Source organism: Haliotis rubra, unplaced genomic scaffold, assembly GCF_003918875.1.
Source record: "Haliotis rubra isolate DU_JTF1 unplaced genomic scaffold, ASM391887v1 Scf582, whole genome shotgun sequence".
Taxonomy (NCBI): Eukaryota; Metazoa; Mollusca; class Gastropoda; order Lepetellida; family Haliotidae; genus Haliotis; species Haliotis rubra.
In genome coordinates, this window is record NW_025767282.1 from 218840 (window position 1) to 240855 (window position 22016).

Here is a 22016-nt window from a genome sequence, read left to right on the forward strand (position 1 = left end):
TATTTCCGAACACATTATAAATAAAGAAATTGTATTTGAGAAGTCATCTCAATATTTTCTTAAAATATTCAATGATGATTATCATAATAAATATATTGCAAACAGGACTAAACCCAGTATATGTTCTTGATCTATTGACATTTTTTATCAAGAAAGTCAATAGAAACTATTTGACAAAATTAAATCTTTGTTTTCCTCCCTGTTATAAGTGTACTTGCAATATGAAATGTTTTTCGTGTTACTGACATTTCTAACTGAATTGTGTATCATTTGTAGGAGTTATAACATTGGCATTATTACAATATAGCGGAAATTCTTCACTATATATACAGGATAACATTGTGCCAGTAGTTGTGTGCAGATCTGTCACTTATTTCATTTAGAAGGGAAAACAACGATGTTGACATGACATTCCATATTTTCTTTGACAATATTGATTAACATTATAACACATGAATATCAAATCTATGACCTACCTGTAAATCTTCTTAAGCTATAAACTCGTCAACAGGTAAAGACTTTCGTCTGTTACTTCCTTGTATTAAGCATACTTATTACCTTGAACTTAATTACGCCCAGACAATAACTACTTGATTAATCAACAAACTAACCACTTAATTGTTAATGACAACCTTGGCATGTTTAACGAGAACACCAACAAACTGTCCAGGTCAGTGAAAAGTAGTCAGCTGACAATCTCTGTGTTCATTTTATAACGGCCTTCAAGAGCGAGTCACAAATAAAAACTGTAAATATCAAAATGTAATTATCACACCAAAGCAAATGGTTCATAGTTGCATCTGTCACATCAGTAAACATAACACATCGACCATGTAAGGCTCCTCTTTGAGTTGTGTTTGAGAGATGGTCAATATTGACCGGGCGGTAAAGCGCAGACGACAACTGTTGCTTGCACTATGACGCCAGCGTCGTCTGTTCGCTTCAGCAGACGATACTGAAGGCATGAGTGCAGAGGAAGCGGATTTCAAATACATTTTCCGGGCTTGGTTCAATAAAGTTATGCCCTAAACAAGGATAAGTGATATAGCTGACGGGCTGAATGCATCCAACGCGCACAGCAGCCGACACTGTTCTGATTGGCTGGCCGAGCACCTCAAACAAAAGGAACATCCTCAGCGAACAGATATGTCGACCCTCTGGTATGGTGTTGACTTCTGCTGCATGTGTCTACAACGATCCGGGCGCTTTGAACGAATAACCACCTGACCGAGCGTGCTTTAATAGAGTGATGTCGACATTTAAATCACGTTTACCTCTTTCTAAGTTCATTGTCAGTTAAACAATGAAAAAGATGGTACCTGGAAGTTCGGAAGTGGTCTGTGCTGCCACTTGTGCATAGCTGTAGTATACAGGACACTGTGATCATGGATTTTATTCTCCTTTCTGTATATATCCTGACCAACCTCTGCTTCTCCCTTGGAGGGATGACACCCAAGACTATCATCATCGCATCAGGTGAGGCTAGCCTTTATATTCTGTATCCTACCACACCATTCCATATCTATGTAACATGTATTAATGCAACAAGTTCTTACATTAAGATTACAACGAACTGCGACCGTTCACTTGCATATAGGGGCGGTGGGGTAGCCTAGTGGTAAAAGCGTCCGCTCAAGACCCGGGTTCGATTCCCCACATGGGTACAATGTGTCAAGCCCATTCCTGGTGTCCATGACGATATTGCTGAATATTGCTAAAAGCGGCGTGAAACCATACGCGCTCACTCACTCCCTTTCATATAACCAAATCAACGCTCAAATAATACTTTAACTGCATATTCATTATTCCTTAAATGCGACACTTTCATATCTTATCATGTACATTCGAAACTTGTATAACATTTTCCATACCACCATGACTATATTGTGTACCAACTCTTGTTGATGTTTAAGTGTTGCTGCAACGTTGTAATTTTGAATTTGAAATCACACAAATGACATATGTAGAAATGTACTTTTCTTATAACCTTGTAGCCTACTTTCACTTTTTGAGAATATTTGAATCTTCCAGTATTTACATAATACGAAGGTGTTCATGGCAACTTCTACTGTATACATGACCGGTGTGGTGTGTATAGATCATAGTAACACTAATTACCTTTGGAATAATAACATGTAACACTTACTATATACTGTGTATGTATATTAAAGCAGTTTGACAGGTCATGACCCGGTTCATGGAGTACCGGCAATATGGAATTACTGCTTACGTAGTCACAAGTATAAATGATCTTCAAATGATGGTTCAATTTTGTTCAAAACACACACATCACTCTGTATAATTTCCACTGGTCTGTTAAACCATGCAGCGAAACACTATTTACGCTCAATAGAGAAAACAATCCTCAAACAGCATTATTGAAACTGTCTCTTTTACTCGATTTTTCGATACCGTTTGTATGAATATGGCATGTGGCTCTTTAGCACGTTGGATATCAGTAAACATTCTACACAGGAATTTGTGGGATAGTTTGCTAAGCAGACATCTTCGCTCACGTTAATAAAAATCCTTATTGATTGTTTCTATGCTGTGGTGTCAAGGGCCTGTTGGTGATATTTCTCAGTGTTTCACGGATATCCTTCTCAAGGTAAATCGTTGGTCGTTACATGTTCAAGACCTTGTAGACACCTGGTACTTATAGATACTTGTGCTTCTGAACATAGTAGCCAAACAATTTAACATTGACAGAAGATTATGAGTTGACGCCACGTTCATGTATGTTAAGATTACTAAGCTCGACATCCTGGTACCAATGTCTGAAGTTGAAACTGGTATTGGTAAACTGTGTAGGTTGTGTTCCTATGTATTTAATGAAATCTGTTATGTTTGTATGGAAATGGGTTTACTTGAGTAAGTAAGCAGCAAGTGCTAAATGTACCAGCACATATACCGACATAATGTGCTGAAAGAATAAACGTATGTATTGAAAGCACAGTTCCCAAAGTTCGTACCACTTAGAGATGTAGTTAACTGTTGTAACAGGACCAGAGGAAAAGGAATACTTGCTTGACCATTCACAACATGTTCAAAGTACAGCTCATTTGAGCATATACCTCCTATTTAAAGTAATTCGTGTCTGAGCCTATTACTCCTGTTCAAAGTAATATTAGTCTGAGCACATACCTCCTTTTGAAAGTAATACTTAACCACTGGGATTTGTCGTGTGACCGATTGTTCATTACAGCTGTCTTCGTTAAAACTAGTTTACAATTTAATTGTTTGCATAAAGACCCACCATCCCACCACCACCCACACCCATCACCACCCACCACCTTACCCCCACCCATCACACATCATTCCTCCTCCCAAACCAACATTCTAAATGCTGTTGTTAGTAATTATAAAATGAATTTTAAAGTTATACTGCACACTTTCCTCATTGCTGAACCTTTATCATATAAGAGTAAACATCCTTCCCCTTTTCTAGATTTCAATTTGATATTCATATCCTGTAAGTCCCATTTATCTGTCCTTGGTCGACCAGGCAGATATGCCGGGAGACAAAAACTTTCACGAAAATCTCTTCAAACATAATGAAACTATCGCGCACATAAAAGTTAATAAGTTTAAGCTCCATTGATTTTTTTTCTCAATGCAAAACCTCGAACACAAACCGGACATCATTCTGGTTAAATTATCTTAAATTAATTTTATACTGTTGTTAGGAAATTAAAATTCCAAATCAAACCTGAGCATGTAAGCTTGTTTTAATGCAGTAGAATAGGAATGGGACACTCTGAACGTTTGCAGAACAAACTGTCAATGCATCCGGTTTCAACATATATAGGTTCGAGGGGTATGAAGTTTCAGAACAAAAGAGGAAGAGGTTATTTATGAACATGATATGAACATTATAATCTACAACACCACGCCCTTGACGGTCACGTTTACAAGAAACAAGGAAATACATTGTTCGGTCACTCGCACGGCTTCCTTCCGTCTGTCAGATTTACCGCAATAACATTTCGGCGAAATACGTTACTGTTCTCGAACACTTTTATATCCCTGCATTTTCCGGTATATATTTTGTTACGTCTTTGCTCATTAATGTATATACATGGACTGTTTTATTACATTGAGATTTTTTCTTGCGTTTTGATATCCAATATATAAACACGAGACGATAAAAGTTTAAAACTCTGAGGAATGTTTGATATCAAAAGATACGCGGTGGGATTCTATTGATCCTCCCAAACCAGTCCTCCAAATTTTAAAGTTTGTGTAAACAGCATTAACCACTGTCTTGAGTGGGGCGAGTTCAGCTATCCGGTTTCAGTGGCAGACATAAGAGGTGTCAATTTATCAGGGTTTTGTGGTATTACAAGAGTCAATAAAAAAGGGGATTGATTGTTTTAAAGACTCTCTTTGCATCCCTAGCAAAATAGTTAATGCTGGAAATGATATGAAGCATTTTCAAAATGTGTTCAAAATGTACACAGTATATAAGTAGTAACAGATAAATGTATAAACGGGACGTTAAACTTCATTTCACCTCATATCACTGCCATCAGTTCATCAATCACCATCAAATAGTGTTTGCGAAAGGATAAAAATTTAACCAGCCCAGTGGCCTCCGTCAGAAAGATCTTCATAAGGAGCAACCACATAATGGAGTTTCATGTGCTGTAGAGGGTATTTTACAGAACTTAGAAGTTTCCCTTTGACATGTAGTTGTTGCTGATTGACTCGTGGAGACTACAGCATAACCAGCGATGCTGAGATGAAATCAGAGACGCATTAGTGGTCGACGAAGCCTTGAGTTTCTGTGCGGAGTCGCATCCCTTTGAGATGTCATGATCCTGTGATCATGACTTCAGATGTGAGGTTCACCCTCATTCACTCACTCATTCACTCACACATGATGCTGGGACTCCAGCGTTGCAACCTTGCTCCTGTATTTTGCTGTACTTGTTACAGAATGGTCAAACAAAATGTCATCATTTGGAGTTTACCTTAAATTATGTATGTAACGAACAGGCCTATAACATAATGACAGATATAACGAACTGTGTCTTTTACCTCCAAGTCACCTGCTGTATATTTTAGTAGAAATGCGTATAACGAACTGCGGATATAACGAACTACGGTTATAACGAACTAAATGTAGTGGACCCATTGAGTTCGTTTTAGCTCGACCCGTGAAGGTCCGGGTTAGAATTGATCTTCAGTAACCCATGCTTGTCGTAAGAGGCGACTAACGGGATCGGGTGGTCAGGCTCGCTGACTTGATTGACACATGTCATCGGTTCCCAATTGCGTAGATTGATGTTCATGCTGTTGATCACTGGCTTGTCTGGTCCAGACTTAATTATTTACAGACCGCCGCCATATAGGTGGAATATTGCTGAGTGTGGCGTAAAACCAAACTCGCTCACTCACTCGTTATAGCTGTAGTTTGCTGTCTGTCAACTTCCTCATTGAAAATACAACGAGAATGCAGTAACGTTTCGTTATGTGTACTTTAAAATCTTCTCCCAAAATCTTCTTGCAGTGGAGTAGCCGAGTGGTTAAAGGTCTCTCGTCACTCCGAAGACCCGGGCTCGAACCACGATTCCCCATATGAGTACATCATAAATGGGCTTCAAACATGTCCTCATACAAGGAGTCAAATTCAAGCTTTCCCTGTAACAACGAGAAGGCTTTAACATCAACACTACCTTACGGCTCCTAAATGGTTCTTAACCCCGTGAGAATTAGTGGGGAGACTTTAGATAGTATCAGTTGCAAAGTGTACCTAGAGCTAAAGTTTATACAATCATATACAATACGGAAGTATCACAAACGCACACGGCTTGAAGTGGGGTCGAAATATCAGGCACATGTGAACAGGGTGTACAGATCGGAAATAACAAGAGGTTTCAGATTATATTACTTTCCGCCATTGAGATATAGTTTTTATATCCCTGCAGTTTCATAAACTGTGAACATAGGACTGATGACTGGCTTCTGAGTCACAAATTCAATAACAGGCTATGAAATTGGAGACACGCCTCGCAAAAAATGCTTGTCTGTAATTAAAAACGACAAAAACATTTCTATACTCAAAACATACATCTACTACGAGTTAATTTAAGACGCCTGGCGCTCGGCATTAATGGGTACAACAAGGACTGGTCGGCTCGGAGTCAGTATGATGTGTCTGAGTGGGGTATTCATGCTTCACTGCGGCATGGTATCTCAGTGGACTAGCACTATAAAACCAGCTTAAGTCTGGGCTAGTACAAGCAGCTGCACATACACATACACACGCATGCACGTCGTCATATGAGCGAAATATTCTCAAGCACGACGTTAAACACACTTTCACCTCACCTCATTTTAAGACTCTGTCTGTAGTTAATCATGTGTTCATGAATCATTATGAAACAGTAATGACACCAGGTGTTAACGACAGGTTTGAGTACCCGTCCTCACTTGTCGCAAACACATGCAACTCCAAGTCAATTGTTCACCTGGAAAACATGGGAACCTATGGTCCAAGTAAAAGTAGGGAATTGCAACAGCGATCATTTTTATCATTGATGCGTCAGATTAGAAAATGTCCCCCACATGTGTGCCAGAAAACATTTTGAAAACCTTACTGAGGCCTTACATGTTATACTTAGATCAAAACATAACGTGTATCAACAAATCAGACAAAAGCCTTTCCATAAGCGTCAGACTAATCTCCTTATAAGACGTTCCACCTTCCTACGCAGAACACGATTTCGACGTTATTGTCAGAGCAGAAACATACCATTCCTTGAACAAGTCAGGATGTCTTAAGGTATCATCAAATCAAGGAAGGATATTAAAATCACGATGAACAGAATATTTTGTGTCGGCTTGAATTGAATACTTAATAAATACAATGGCAAATTCAATTGTTCATAATCATATATATAGCTGTAGAACACACACAGACTCTCTGTCTTAAATGTCCCCTAATCACGCGTCACCTCCACTGAAGTACAGATACTGTTTTGATGCCAAAGCGGAAAGTATGTAGACTTTATTTGACATCGTTATGAGGTATCTCTATTTCTTAACATGTTCATGTTGAACTGGCTTTACGCTTGCACTTCATGGTATACGAAACATGTCATATTATGTTTGCTGAAACACAGCTATGCTCCTTCAATGCTTCCTTACCATGGACTCGCGTTCCAGGAAAAATACGCCATGTTTCCCATGTACATTATATACGTGCTTTTATCCGGTTAACCCTTGAAAGCCATGATGCATTATTGATGAGTTCACATTCAAGACAAAATCCCATAAGTGTACAAATGATGTCATATCCTTTGAGTCAGTAATCTCAAAATGCTATCATCAAAGGCCGTCTTGAAATATTGCCATTCCAATCGACATCTCAGTACTTTTTAGAAAGTGTTCTACATGTTGCACCTATGTGTGTTTCCCTGTTCCCTTAGACGCGAATAGTTCCTGAAAACATCATATTGATCAGAATAAGATGGTTCTGTCTACTATCCATAGTTGTTGAAGCAACAAATATTTAAATACACTTTGCTTTTTTAATATCACAAGAAAATAGACACTATTTACCTATCTCTTTGCTTCCATTCCTGACACTACGCCTGCAAACACGTGTATTGATTTATATGAAAACAGAAAACAATGTATGTAATTCAATTTCCGTTTCCTGTTTTAGAAACAGATGAAATCTCGTGCTATTTGTATTTAGTATAGTCTAACTTCCTATTTGAATCTCGAGAAAATAAACCATCACTGACTTTAAATTTTGTGGATATTTTTACTTCCCCGTGGCAATAACAACTGGGTCTTCTTCATTCCTACCCCCACCCCTTCCCCACATATTTCTCCAATAGTGACCCCGGGGCTGTGTGAACAATGGTTGGGAGGGGTTGAGATGGCAGGAAGGTGGCAGGGGAAAACAGTCCTGATATTGGGAATTACAACAAGGATTTCTTCACACGCACATGCCAAGGCCTGGTTGGAATTTGCGTTCCCGTTGATAGGCGTGAAAGCTAATTTAGATGAGGCCGTTAAATAAAACAATGTTGTAATGTACCGTTTCGACTGTTCAAGTATTTTCTGGAATGGCTGCGTTTATTTGATCAGTTTCGTCAGGGACTGTTCAAATGGTATTGTGTCAACTGACAGGGCTAATGACTAGCATGCCCACGAAATAGGTGGAAATGAAAAAAACAACTATAACCATCAAAGATATTTTTCAGTTTTTTACTTAGGTACATCTCAGCTATTATTCAATCAATCCATATTGAACACTATATAATTGAATTTAACGTTTCCTTTCTAAACTCTCTCAATTCAGTTTGAACACAGAACAGAACACTATTTGATTGAGTATAACATTTTCTATCTAAACTATCTAAACACATGCAACTCCAAGTCAATTGTTCACCTGGAAAACATGGGAACCTATGGTCCAAGTAAAAGTAGGGAATTGCAACAGCGATCATTTTTATCATTGATGCGTCAGATTAGAAAATGTCCCCCACATGTGTGCCAGAAAACATTTTGAAAACCTTACTGAGGCCTTACATGTTATACTTAGATCAAAACATAACGTGTATCAACAAATCAGACAAAAGCCTTTCCATAAGCGTCAGACTAATCTCCTTATAAGACGTTCCACCTTCCTACGCAGAACACGATTTCGACGTTATTGTCAGAGCAGAAACATACCATTCCTTGAACAAGTCAGGATGTCTTAAGGTATCATCAAATCAAGGAAGGGTATTAAAATCACGATGAACAGAATATTTTGTGTCGCCTTGAATTGAATACTTAATAAATACAATGGCAAATTCAATTGTTCATAATCATATATATAGCTGTAGAACACACACAGACTCCAAAATGTCCCCTAATCACGCCGTCACCTCCACTGAAGTACAGATACTGTTTTGATGTCAAAGCGGAAAATATGTAGACTATATTTGACATCGTTATGAGGTATCTCTATTTCTTAACATGGTCATGTTGAACTGGCTTTACGCTTGCACTTCATGGTATACGAAACATGTCATATTATGTTTGCTGAAACACAGCTATGCTCCTTCAATGCTTCCTTACCATGGACTCGCGTTCCAGGAAAAATACGCCATGTTTCCCATGTACATTATATACGTGCTTTTATCCGGTTAACCCTTGAAAGCCATGATGCATTATTGATGAGTTCACATTCAAGACAAAATCCCATAAGTGTACAAATGATGTCATATCCTTTGAGTCAGTAATCTCAAAATGCTATCATCAAAGGCCGTCTTGAAATATTGCCATTCCAATCGACATCTCAGTACTTTTTAGAAAGTGTTCTACATGTTGCACCTATGTGTGTTTCCCTGTTCCCTTAGACGCGAATAGTTCCTGAAAACATCATATTGATCAGAATAAGATGGTTCTGTCTACTATCCATAGTTGTTGAAGCAACAAATATTTAAATACACTTTGCGTTTTTAATATCACAAGAAAATAGACACTATTTACCTATCTCTTTGCTTCCATTCCTGACACTACGCCTGCAAACACGTGTATTGATTTATATGAAAACAGAAAACAATGTATGTAATTCAATTTCCGTTTCCTGTTTTAGAAACAGATGAAATCTCGTGCTATTTGTATTTAGTATAGTCTAACTTCCTATTTGAATCTCGAGAAAATAAACCATCACTGACTTTCCCAACTTTTTAAATTTTGTGGATATTTTTTACTTCCCCGTGGCAATAACAACTGGGTCTTCTTCATTCCTACCCCCACCCCTTCCCCACATATTTCTCCAATAGTGACCCCGGGGCTGTGTGAACAATGGTTGGGAGGGGTTGAGATGGCAGGAAAGTGGCAGGGGAAAACAGTCCTGATATTGGGAATTACAACAAGGATTTCTTCACACGCACATGCCAAGGCCTGGTTGGAATTTGCGTTCCCGTTGATAGGCGTGAAAGCTAATTTAGATGAGGCCGTTAAATAAAACAATGTTGTAATGTACCGTTTCGACTGTTCAAGTATTTTCTGGAATGGCTGCGTTTATTTGATCAGTTTCGTCAGGGACTGTTCAAATGGTATTGTGTCAACTGACAGGGCTAATGACTAGCATGCCCACGAAATAGGTGGAAATGAAAAAAACAACTATAACCATCAAAGATATTTTTCAGTTTTTTACTTAGGTACATCTCAGCTATTATTCAATCAATCCATATTGAACACTATATAATTGAATTTAACGTTTCCTTTCTAAACTCTCTCAATTCAGTTTTGAACACAGAACAGAACACTATTTGATTGGGTATAACATTTCCTATCTAAACTATCGTTCGATCAAGTCCATAAAACACTTCTGGATTGCGATTGCCATTTCCTACCTACAGTATCGTTCAATCCAGTCCATAAAACACTTTTGGATCATGATTGTCATTTCCTATCTGAAGTATCGTTCAATAAAGTCCATAAAAAACAGTTCTGGATTGCGATTGCCATTTCCTGTGTTAAGTATCGTTCAGTCCAGTCCATAAAAAACACTTTGGATTGCGATTGCCATTGCCATTTCCTATCTATAGTATCGTTCAATCAAGACCATAAAAACACTTTTGGATTGCAATTTCCCATTTCCCATCTAAAGTATCCAGTCCATACAGAACACTTTTTTGATTGCGCGTAAAAGTTTCACGTACTAACATACAGTGTGTAAAATATTTCATGACACAATGCATTACTTAATACTTTCTTCCCATGCTACTTTCAGATACAGATAGCATATGTTATCATACATTTTTATCACTGTAAATGCAGGCATCTTACACAAACTATGCAAGACTCGACTCTTGGGGCAATGTTACGAAAGACATGGCTCCATGATGTGATTCTGGGCTGATAAACAAACAGGTTCCATAACAGAACTCTTTCCAAACGCATCTGATTCTGATACGCCAAAAGTTTAACCTCGTTGACATCCATGATAGCCTTCTCTTCACACCTTGCATTATTTAGCGTACTTGACAGTAACATTGGTGGTAACTACAGAATCATGCGTGGTTTGAAGCTGAAATGATATCTACTTATAGCAGAACGTTACTATGATCATTTTCTGATATTCTTTTTCAAACTGTATACGTGTATTTTGTTTAACGTGAAGCTTTTTAGCGTTTTATTTCAGTTAAAATAGTTACTTCAAACTCAATCAAATTAAAAATGTCACTTTTAAATCCTGCTTTTCATCACATGACTAAATTCAGGAGAACTACTGTAAGAATTAAACGTCCACATCGACATTCCCAAAACATCTGAGCCAAATGTTCCGTTTTGGTTTTTCAAAGTCGAGCTAAGCAGTATAATTGGGTGAACTAATTCCAAAGATTCCCAGCACTATTTCTGACCATTCCAGTCACCCTATAATCCTAACATTTGCTAGCATCACCTTAGCCTTAACCTTGACTCTTAAGCTATTGTTTGAGATTAGGATGGTAATTTCATTTATGTGTTTATGGATTTGCTCAAACAATGACACTTTTTCCTCGACCTTCCCAGTTTCACATAGAATGTAATTAGTGAGTTTGTCAAAAGCGCTCAGCTGTTTATAACTGGTCTGCAACTAGTAAAACTACTCCGGCACATCACACACGGGCAAACAGTTTGTTTGGCTCAACTGCCGTCGAGTGCCCAAGGGCCCATTAACCATTTGTTCAAATATCAACAAATGCTTTGTTTTAAACGGTGTTTTGTTACGGTCAATTTACAGAGGGGTTTAGATGTTGGAATCCTTGAAACTTCGTCTTGGTTCCTCATTGTTCGCATTTGTTAGTACATGTTATGTTTGCATGTTGTGGTAAGGTGAGCAAAATGAAAAGGAAATGCATTTTGCACTCAGCGTTGCATGGGAAAATGTGTATAAGCACACTGTCCATTATTTCATTCTTACGTAAGAAGTAAACGTATGTTTATGAAACCGAATTGTATGTGTCGTGTTATTTCCCAACATGTTTTCTTACCGCGATCTCCACAATGAAACGCGTTGCAGTTATAACACACTGAGAATAGACAGGCACTGTTCCTTTCTGAAACAGATCGTTCTATATTTTCCCCTCTCAATCTTGTGATAATTTCACAAAAAATACCAGCAGGGCCACAGAGGGTCGTCCCAATCATTCCTTGAACATATTGCATTATGCTGAAGAATCTCATGAAATCTAAAATAATCAACGTCAATGCGACTTTAAAGGTTCCCCATGGCCTTTACAGAGGCATGTCATCAAACAGCATGCGTAGCAGAAATCCTTTTAGTGTTTGTACAGATGCATGTATTTGTCAGACGTATTCTGAAATAAAAACATGTCGTCAATTTAGGAATATCTTGTCACACCAAGCACGTTGATGACAATGGTAGTATTATTCAAAGGACATCTTGAACTGACATGTAAAAACCAAAAATAGACGTTATCGGGACGGGATCATTTTGCATCTGGGCGATTAACCAGATCAGAATGCTATGACAATCATGTTAGCGCCATTGAATGAATCCAGAACTAAGCTTACAACTTGATAACGGTGAAGAATCTGCTTTGCAATAACAAGAAGTTCTTATCAATATGATTGTATGCTTCGTTATTTACCCGTCAATTTATGGATCTTCTTTCAGTGCTTGGCAAATGGAGATACGATTGTTTTTTAACTTGATTTCAACAATTCATCGTTGTTTAGCTACATCCAACTACGAATTCATTACAGTTTTATAAAAAACAACAAATAATTCATAATTGCAGTTGTTTAAAGGCAGACTGCAATTTACTTTGTGATTACATGTATATGTTTTCGCATGTCTCCTAGTAAATGTGCTGATAAAGATTGTAACTAGAAGTAGGTAAAGTAGGAGATATCTGTAAACAAACTTTTTTCTAATTGTCAATGCGGTCTGCGCAAGTTCTCTCTGAACTAAATCCCCTTGTGTTACACATTCAGAAGAGAAATCCTAAGCACAAAAATAGTTTGTGGAGCCTGGCTTAACAGATTCCATTTTTAACAAGGATCGTCCTTCGACGTTACGTTTTCTTTTTTCTGAAACAACGTTCCAGTGAAACGTTTCTCTGAACTAATGGCTTTGCCACTTTGGGTAATATCGGTTCCTAATTATGGCGAGAATGTGGTACTTGGTCTAGTTTTTAATTAACACTCACTTGACAAGCAAGTCCTCCTCTTGTTAAATGTTTAAAACGCTCTATATCGGGTCTACGGCAAGGAGATCGTTTTGTCCGGCCGTTTCACTTAACAATGAGAAAATACTCAAGCACGTTTCAGTTGGGCAAAGGAGTTCAGGAATGCCTCCTCACAGCCTTTCAATGTAATCGAAACTACAAATTTAGAAAAGCAGGCCAACATGAAGCAGAAACACTCAGCCCATTGTAATTCGCTTGCGATAGCTGCAAACAGGGGAGCTGGGGTAGCCTAGTGGTTAAAGCGTTCTCTCGCTGAGACCCGGGTTCGATTCACCACTTGGGTACAATGTGTGAAACATTTATGTGAAATTTATGGTGTCCCCCGCCGTGATATTGCTGGAATATTGCGTAAAACTAAACTCACTCACTCACTCGATACAAACACCACTGTGTCGAACTTTTCGAATTTACGGTTGCCTTTCAGTAAAAGCTGATAACTCGAAGTTTTTACGAAGGAACGCTTCCTCTTCGACACAACGGTGTTTGGCTGTATCTTGTGTATTTATGACTTTCTTTATCTTTGTTCTTTTCACATGAGATTAGGAATTCCGAACACACAGCCCCAGTGGGTAGACTTACGCGTAGTCTTTGAATACATACGATTTTGATAGTAACAAAAGAAAACATTTAAATTGAAAAGGAGAATCTAGACTTGCTTCATTTAGGACTTAAGCATTGCAGGGAGGGCTAGGTAGTAGGGAAAATAATGTGGTTCAGGGACTTTGAGACAGACCACCCAGTGGGGTATGTCCCAACAACCAGTGCTGGTCCTCCTTTGTTGGTGGCGTGTCACCGAATCCATGTCAATGATAGCAAATACTGGTGTCTGGTCAATCCAGATTATTTACAGGCCGCAGTCATAAATCTGGACTGTTTAAACAATACCCAAATGAAATGTACCATGTAATAGACAAAGATGAAAAGTTGATTTTTGACGGATTCTTCAATTATGTTTCTTATCAGTACTATTCAAGCCATTTCCTGATGTGTATGTCGCGTTGGCCAGCGGGATGTTGACTTTAAATGAAACGGTTGTCAGTTTTCAGTTATGAAAGTATCACACTGACTAACCCACTCACTCACTCTAAATACATGGTGCATGGTCTGGTGGAACCGGAGGTTACATGAAATTAAACGAACAATGATGCAATATTTCTATTTATTTCATTTATACCAATACTCATCATCCACAAAGTGGCATAATATATTGCGATAACTAAAATCACTTCATCTTTCCATAAAACTGCTTTCATTCAAGACTTTTATCCGATATAAATCATCCTATTAAATTTCCCCATTTACATTTAAATATAAAGTCTTCGTTCACCACGCAGAGCCAAACACAGATATAATGGGCAGAGCGGCATGTCTAAGACTGCGTGAGAGAGCGAGCTGTATTTGCCAAGAGCATGTAACGGCACATATGCACAATAAGACTCCTGTGTGAATTACTCGCCGTGTTTATACAAGATACATCTTTGACATGTTTGAAATAGTTTGCTGCACAGGGATGAGGGCTTCCTTAAGGGAGGATGATGAAAATACAGGAAACGGTAACTGCCAATTTTTTAAAAACCTGCTGGTGTTTGTTAATCCGCATATATGATGGAACCATTGCACGGACGGAACTCGAAAGATAATCGTGTACGTAATGCCTAGTGTTCTATTTTTGTAAACAATAGTTGTCGTGCCATAACGAACTAATACCCATTCCGGGATAATCTACGATCCGACTGAGTGTTCAAAGAGTAAACTATTCAGTTTTTAAAAGTTAGGACAAACAAATCTCCAGAATATATAAAAGATAAACTTGTTTCCCACAAAGCATATTTATTTCGACAAGTTATGATAGTTTTGTTTTGAAGGAAGTAGTTTTTTGCTCTTCACTAAGTCCAATTTGCTATACTTCCATCTCCTGTGACGTCTCGTCTAGCCACGCGAGCGGTGCCGATACTTCACGGTGTTTCCTCAATAGTACAGCTAGTGTTTCCTTTATTTCTTCAATAAAAGCGCTCATGTAATGCCGTGAGAACTACAATAGATGCGTATCGCTGTTTCCGTGGGAGAAATAGGGCGAGGTTAATTAATGGCGCAGAGGAAATTACCAGATTCTCTGCCACGTGCTTATGTATAGGGAATGCAGTCGAGGTAATATCTGGCCTTATCTACCGATAATCTATGAATGGGGAGATACGTGAAAAATTTGCTTCATAAAGGTCAATAGTAATTGAGCGAATTGTGTTAACGTCACTTTGGAAGGATATACACATGCATTTTTATCTCATATCATCCGAGTTTTATTAAGCTAACTTCGCGTATATCTATTTTTTCTTAAATCCATTGCTGTGTTGCTGACTGATCAAGGCTATTAATGAAGTATTATACTCGAACTAACATAGGATACTGGCAACTAAGGGGAGTAACTCTGCAGAGGGTTACTGGAATATTGATAAAAGTCGGCGTAAACCCACACTCACTCACTCTGTCGGTGAACTTTGACACGCAATTAAGCCTGTCACTGAACCTGATACCTGAGTCACTGTTATAACGAATCGTAAGTTACTGTTGGGCTACATAATCCTGGAAATTCCCTAGGTTCATAAGTTATGAACTGGAACTCGGTTCTCCGATCCTGGTAGCTAAGGGAGGGCACCCTGCACACACAGACTGCCGATGATCCGTGTTCCTTGGATTGTAACATCAACCGTGGTTAAAATATGCATCCACATGAAGGGTGGTCAGTGAATGTAATGAAAACGCACACAACGTATAAAGATAACGAGCAGAAGCTCGGTAGTTTCACCCCAAGACGTGTCATAGCAAATGACGTCAGAAGATTGTACTTGTTGTTAACCTGTCTGGTGTTTTTCATTATGATATTTAGACAAGTACAAGTCGCCTCGGAGTCTAATAGGTCTGAATGGGATATCCATGTCAAAAGTCGGGATGTCTCAATGGGGCAACTCCAAACAAACTGGCATGTGAATGCTTGTTGATTTATCAATGAAATAGTATTCAATGCGACCTTGAACTTCATTTCACCTCACAGCATCTATTCTTCTTATGGTGACCTCGTGTCACTGCCTTAGTGGGCGTGTATTGATGTGCCTGGAATTGGGATTGTCTACATAGGAATGAAATTGATTGTTTCAAAGGCGATCAATTACTTCCTTTGAATTCCTAGCGAATTGTTTAAGCTGGAAGGTCGATATGCCATATGGCATATTTGTTCGATTTTTGTTCAGTTTTAGCACAAAATACCTATAAATATACACTGGATTCATGAAGTATGTAGATATCGACTTCTGAATTATGCAAATTCAAATCACCAAGACATTCTGTATAAATTAAATAGGGTCATTTTAAGTTCAACTAATCCAAGTAACGTAGATAATAGGGGTCAGATAAACCAGTGTTTGATGACACGACTATTCCCTACGTAAAACCATCAGCCAGGTTATACCACGTGATCTACTCTATTCCTGAGACACTTGAGGGAGAAATACACATCGTGAATTACACTCGGGTGTTACAACATCTACAACTTTCCGTGACAAATTGTTTTGGTGATTTGACACATTTCAGGGCGAAATATCGCAACGTTTCTACGTTTACCTTGTTGACTGTATGACCACACCCAACAACTACAAAATGTCTACACAGTATGGCGTAAAACCACTCAGAATAACTGGAATTCTTTAAATTTGAATTGCTTTCACCTCTCGCCATTATCTTATGTACCAAAAAGTCAATAATATGTGAATAATATACGTATACAAAAAACCGTTCCGTTTTTAAAATGTTCAGAATAGTTTCAAAGAATAACAAACCTCGGGCTATATTGGCTGGTTGAAGCGGGTTTTATTAGTCGCTGAAACATCATTTGTTGTCTCGAATGCAGCGTGTGTTATCTATATCCAACTAACAGATACAGATTATACTAACATACCCAGACAATCAACATGGCATAGCCTGGTGTCTCTGCTTACAAGACATGCCCACAGTAAGGTTCTTGTCTTGCTGGACCTGCATGTGAACATCTGTGCCCACGGGTTCTGTTCTCCCATATTCCTGGTGTAATGCACGTTTAGGAAAAGTGGAAATCAATGGCAGGGGCTATTTCGTGTTGGAGGAGGCATATGGTACAGATTATTGATGGAAACCAGTGAGATCGATGTCACAGCTTTCATGACAACAAGTTTACGCCTTTGATATTGAAATCACAGCTCCACCTAACGAACTGACGATTCGATTAATACGGTGCATTGCCCACATAAACCTTATTATCTATCTATCTATCTATCTATCTATCTATCTATCTATATATATATATATCTTTGATAAAGATATATATCTCTGAGTGTGCGTGTGCCCGTGGGTGGGTGTGTGCGTGCGTGCGCGCGTGCGTGTGTGAAAGAGGAGAGGAGGAGCGGGATGAAAAATCAACATGGTCACCTTACACTTCATCATCTCTGTGAAGTCCGGGTAGTTTTGGTCTTCAGTATGTCACACTTGTAGTAGAAAACGACTAACGGGATCGGGTGGTCAGGCACGTCATCGTACCCAAAATACGTAGATCGATGCTCAACATGTCAGTCAATGGTTTGTCTGGTCCAGACTTGATTCTTCATGTGGCGTTAAACAACAACCAATTAAACAACCTGGTCCGATCTTACTGACCTCTGGAGACCTTTTGTAATCCGAATCCCACGGGTACACGTTTTATGAGAACATATCATGTACGGAAATACATCTTTGTACGTGAAATGTTGTACCGGTATAACGGATGTCGAAACAAGAAACTGTAGGTAAATATCACATTGTGTTCAGGCGTCACAGGACGGATGAGTGAGTGGAGTTCAATCAATAATCGAACATACACTATTTCGACGATGAGTGCGAGTTAGTTGGGTTTTACGCCGCTTAGCAATCTTTCACCGGTGACAGCAGAAAAGGGCTTTACCCATTGTACCCATGTAGGGAGTCGAACCCCGCCTCCAGTGTGACGAGCGAACACTTTAATCACTGGACTACCCCACCGCCCCCATTTTGACGATGACGTCCCCAAAAGACACATTAGACCTACACACACTAGAGGATGCTGCCACATGATCTGTCACTGTGTCTTTCAATCTGCAAAACCAAACATATTTAGCTTAAGGTTTTCAAGATACCTTCTGAAGTACCTGTTAATAAATAGATTTTTCACCAGCACTTTTTTTCTAACTGTAGGAACTCTAAACTTTCTGTGTGAGTTTCCGATAAAAAAAATTTCTATGATCATTAAGCTGAGAAGCCTAATCTTTGCATAACACTTGAACAGATCTATCAATTTTTCTTTATCCTGTAAAGATCATAACTGAAGAAGACTTCCGCCTTCGATCGACGGTACGGCTCCAAAGCATCTTATAAAAACTCTAAGCCAAATCCCTAATGGGGAAAAAAGCTTTAAGACTTGTACTAAGTTATCCCGAGGTAGGATTTCTCAAAATCCTTTTTCTGATTTTATATAATATAACCTATTTGATGAACTGTGTGACAAATCGACCATACGTTCCCTTTGTGTAGGGAATAGAGAAAGATAAAAATGATCAAATATGATTCGAATTAATTGAAACTATGAATTTCATACGCAGCTTATGATTGAATTCGTTTCAAAATGTAGACTGTCTCTTTTGAGACGTTCCCTTCGCATTGCTTCTAGTCCCAGACATCCGCACAAAAGGATTATCCTAACAACAAGTTGCTTTTTAGCGCCTTGGCACTAATTCCACTATTTGACATAGACTTACTAAGGGTTTTCGGTGCTGTGCGGCTCGCGGTGACAATGCACTGTCAACAAGGGGAGATAACTCTCATTTTGGCTGGGGTCATTTCCGTATGGTTGACCTTTTGCTGCGCACGTCAAAGAGCTTCAACGTTATGGAAGTTGTAGGAACAAGTGGCGACTTCCCTATGTTAATTGATTGTTGGAGAATTTGTGGTGTTAAATCGAGGGACAATCGGAACAAGTGTTAAATGGCCGGACGATGGCCTGTGACAAATATAGAAGCGTTTTGTTCCCTTTTGGACAACAAACACTTTACGTAGGCGCCTAGCCGTCTCGTGTAGACGTGGGTGCGTAACTGTAAGCCTGGACAAACAGCTAGTAGGCAGATTCGTGAAATGTATCACACTGATTGTTAGGCTTCAGTACGTGACGGTCAAAGTTGCAGTGGAAAACACATAACCCATGTTGGAGCTGTGACTTGATACAGAAGATGTGTCTGATACCTACTTATATTATGCCTTCCTACAGTTTATATGTAGGCATGTCAATCTCTGGAATTGTACTCCAGCACTTTGTCACCGTGCTGTCTCGCGGGATTTAGAGACCGTCTATGTCACTCTCCTACCCAGAGTTCCATGCGGCCAGCCAGCATAGTACCTCTGCCACAGGCCAGAAAGATGTGACGATTCGTCACATCTTGCACATTCCATTCAATATAATGTACATATTTCTTAACTCTTTTATTTTTTACGAGTCTACACATCTAATTAAGCATCTTTGATAGAATGGTTTAGTTTCACTGAGAAAATATCTTAAAACGTAAAACTATTTCGATTTGCGTAGCGATCCTTTGTTTACATAGGTTGTACGGCTCCACGTGCTGTCATCGAAGTCGACGGAGAGCAAACGATGCAGCCAGTTTGATATCTAAATATGTACTGTCATAAACCTTGTGGAAGAATATATATGTAACAATGTAAAACAGTATGAAGAGCGCGCCGAAAAGCTTGCGTAAGGCCAGTCTCTTCTTATTATGAATATGCGCGTTTGTTTACAAACAAGGGAAAAAGTCCGGTCACGTGATATGCAAATTAGCCTGTGGCAGTGATGTTATGCTAAGTCCCAGAAAAGAAACGAACATTAAACTTCAGCCTATGAAAAATGAAATAATCTACCGCAATATCTTCATTGGGAACGTTTTGTCTTTTTAAAAATACGCACACAGCTTTAATTGAAAGAATATCTGGTTTTGCAGCTGTAGCTGCAGCTGTAGCTGTACGTCTATGCACACGTGAAGATCCGGGTTAGAATTGGTTGTCAGTAACCCATGCTTGTCGTAAGAGGCGACTAACTGGATCAGGTGGTCAGGCTCGCTGTCTTGGTTGACACATGTCATCGTATCCCAGTTGCGTAGATCGATGTTCATGATGTTGATCACTGGATTGTCTGGTCCAGACTCGATAATTTACAGACCGCCCCCATACAGTTGGAATATTGCTTAGTGCAAAAAAAACGTGACTCATTCACACTCGCTCTCCTCTATACCAAATGCCAGCTCACCCAATCCCGTTAACTCGTTCTATACGCTCCTCCGATCGGTGTCTGGTTTGTTCAGCAATAAGTGAACTGCTGTTACATGAAGCATTCGCGTGGATTAAACCACATGAGCAAACTGTTTACAGTCGTCATTTCACCATTTACATTTGGTTTATTTTAATATGGATGTTTGTATAAACCAAAAGTTGGATCAATATATGCAAGATGTTTCTTGTCAATCTGACGTAAAGGTTTTATCGTATAGATCTCTATGTATATAACGTTTCAGCAAATAAACCGCCTACGTATTTAGTGGACAGAGTACTTTCCTTGTGCGGGGAAGGTCGGGTGTTTTTGCGAATACCTGGTACCATCACTATTTCATAGTGATTCATAAACACATGCTCTGTCATTGTATTGCATGGTAACATTCACTGGATTGTCTGGTCCAGACTCGATTTGTGTACAAAGAGCATCGTACAACGTAATACTGCTGAAAACAATATACTCATGGAATAAAGGAACACATTAAAGTACAAGTGTTCCTTTATTCATTCCCAGAATTTCACCCACTTTGCAATACATATCTTGCGAAGAAACCTGGAAAAGTATAAAGGACAACTTGTACTTTCAAGCGTTCCTTTATTCATTTCCATTTGTATATATATACTCATAATACAGTCACAATTGTACAATCGAATCTGCTTTTAGCAGAGATTTCTTATGGTTGGCTGTATGGGGTATCCATGATACAATGCGTCCTGATATCTAAGTTGTTTTGCGCAATAACACCTTTGAAGATACGGCTTAGAATTGATCTTCAGTTACCCATGCTAGTCCTAAGAGGCGACTAACGGGATCGGGTGGTCAGGCTCGCTGAGTGGGTTGACACATGTCATCGTATCCTAATTGCGCAGATCGATGCTCATGCTGTTGGCCACTGGATTGTCTGGTCCAGACTCGATTATTTACACACCGCGTCCACATAGCTGGAATATTGCTGAGTATGGCGTTAAAGTAAACTCACTCACTCACTCTTGCGCAATAGCACCAGCAGCCACGTGAATGCGCGTCGACATCAGTCAAATAGTGTTAAATTCGACGTTGAACCCCCTTCACCTTCAACACTTCTGAAGGAGAGATTAACCATCATCCTCAATAACCATGAAACAAAGGAACCATATATAACTTGGGTTTGGACACAATCACACGTAGTGTTTGTTGGCTTTGACTCAAATTTACTAGGACTGATAACTGGCTCAAATGTTGATCTCATTGAAGTGCACTGACTGATTCATGTAGATATGTTTTTCAATCGTTTCCTTATTTGGACACTATGCGAGACGTACAGGTTTGTCTGATGCGTCCTCAAACAGCATCCCAGTACAAGCCTCGGTCATGGGGAAACCTCGGTCGTGGAAAAGCCTCGGTCATAGAGAAGCTCCTTGCAGTAGCACTGTGTTGACACTGTATAGCTCCCGGTGTTAGGTCAGGCTGTG

At 39.1% G+C, this 22016-nt stretch overlaps 1 protein-coding gene across 1 annotated transcript in view; it reads left to right on the top strand.

Annotated features, from left to right (window-relative positions):
• Window positions 1–1156: 1156 nt before the first annotated feature.
• The window catches only part of LOC124254787 (serine-rich adhesin for platelets-like), a 54738-nt gene continuing 33878 nt past the window's right edge, over window positions 1157–22016 (top strand). Inside the window, exon 1 of the mRNA XM_046688639.1 lies at window positions 1157–1476. Within this exon, the coding sequence (XP_046544595.1) occupies window positions 1386–1476 (91 nt within the window). The 5' untranslated portion in view covers window positions 1157–1385. The remainder of the gene's footprint in view (window positions 1477–22016) is intronic.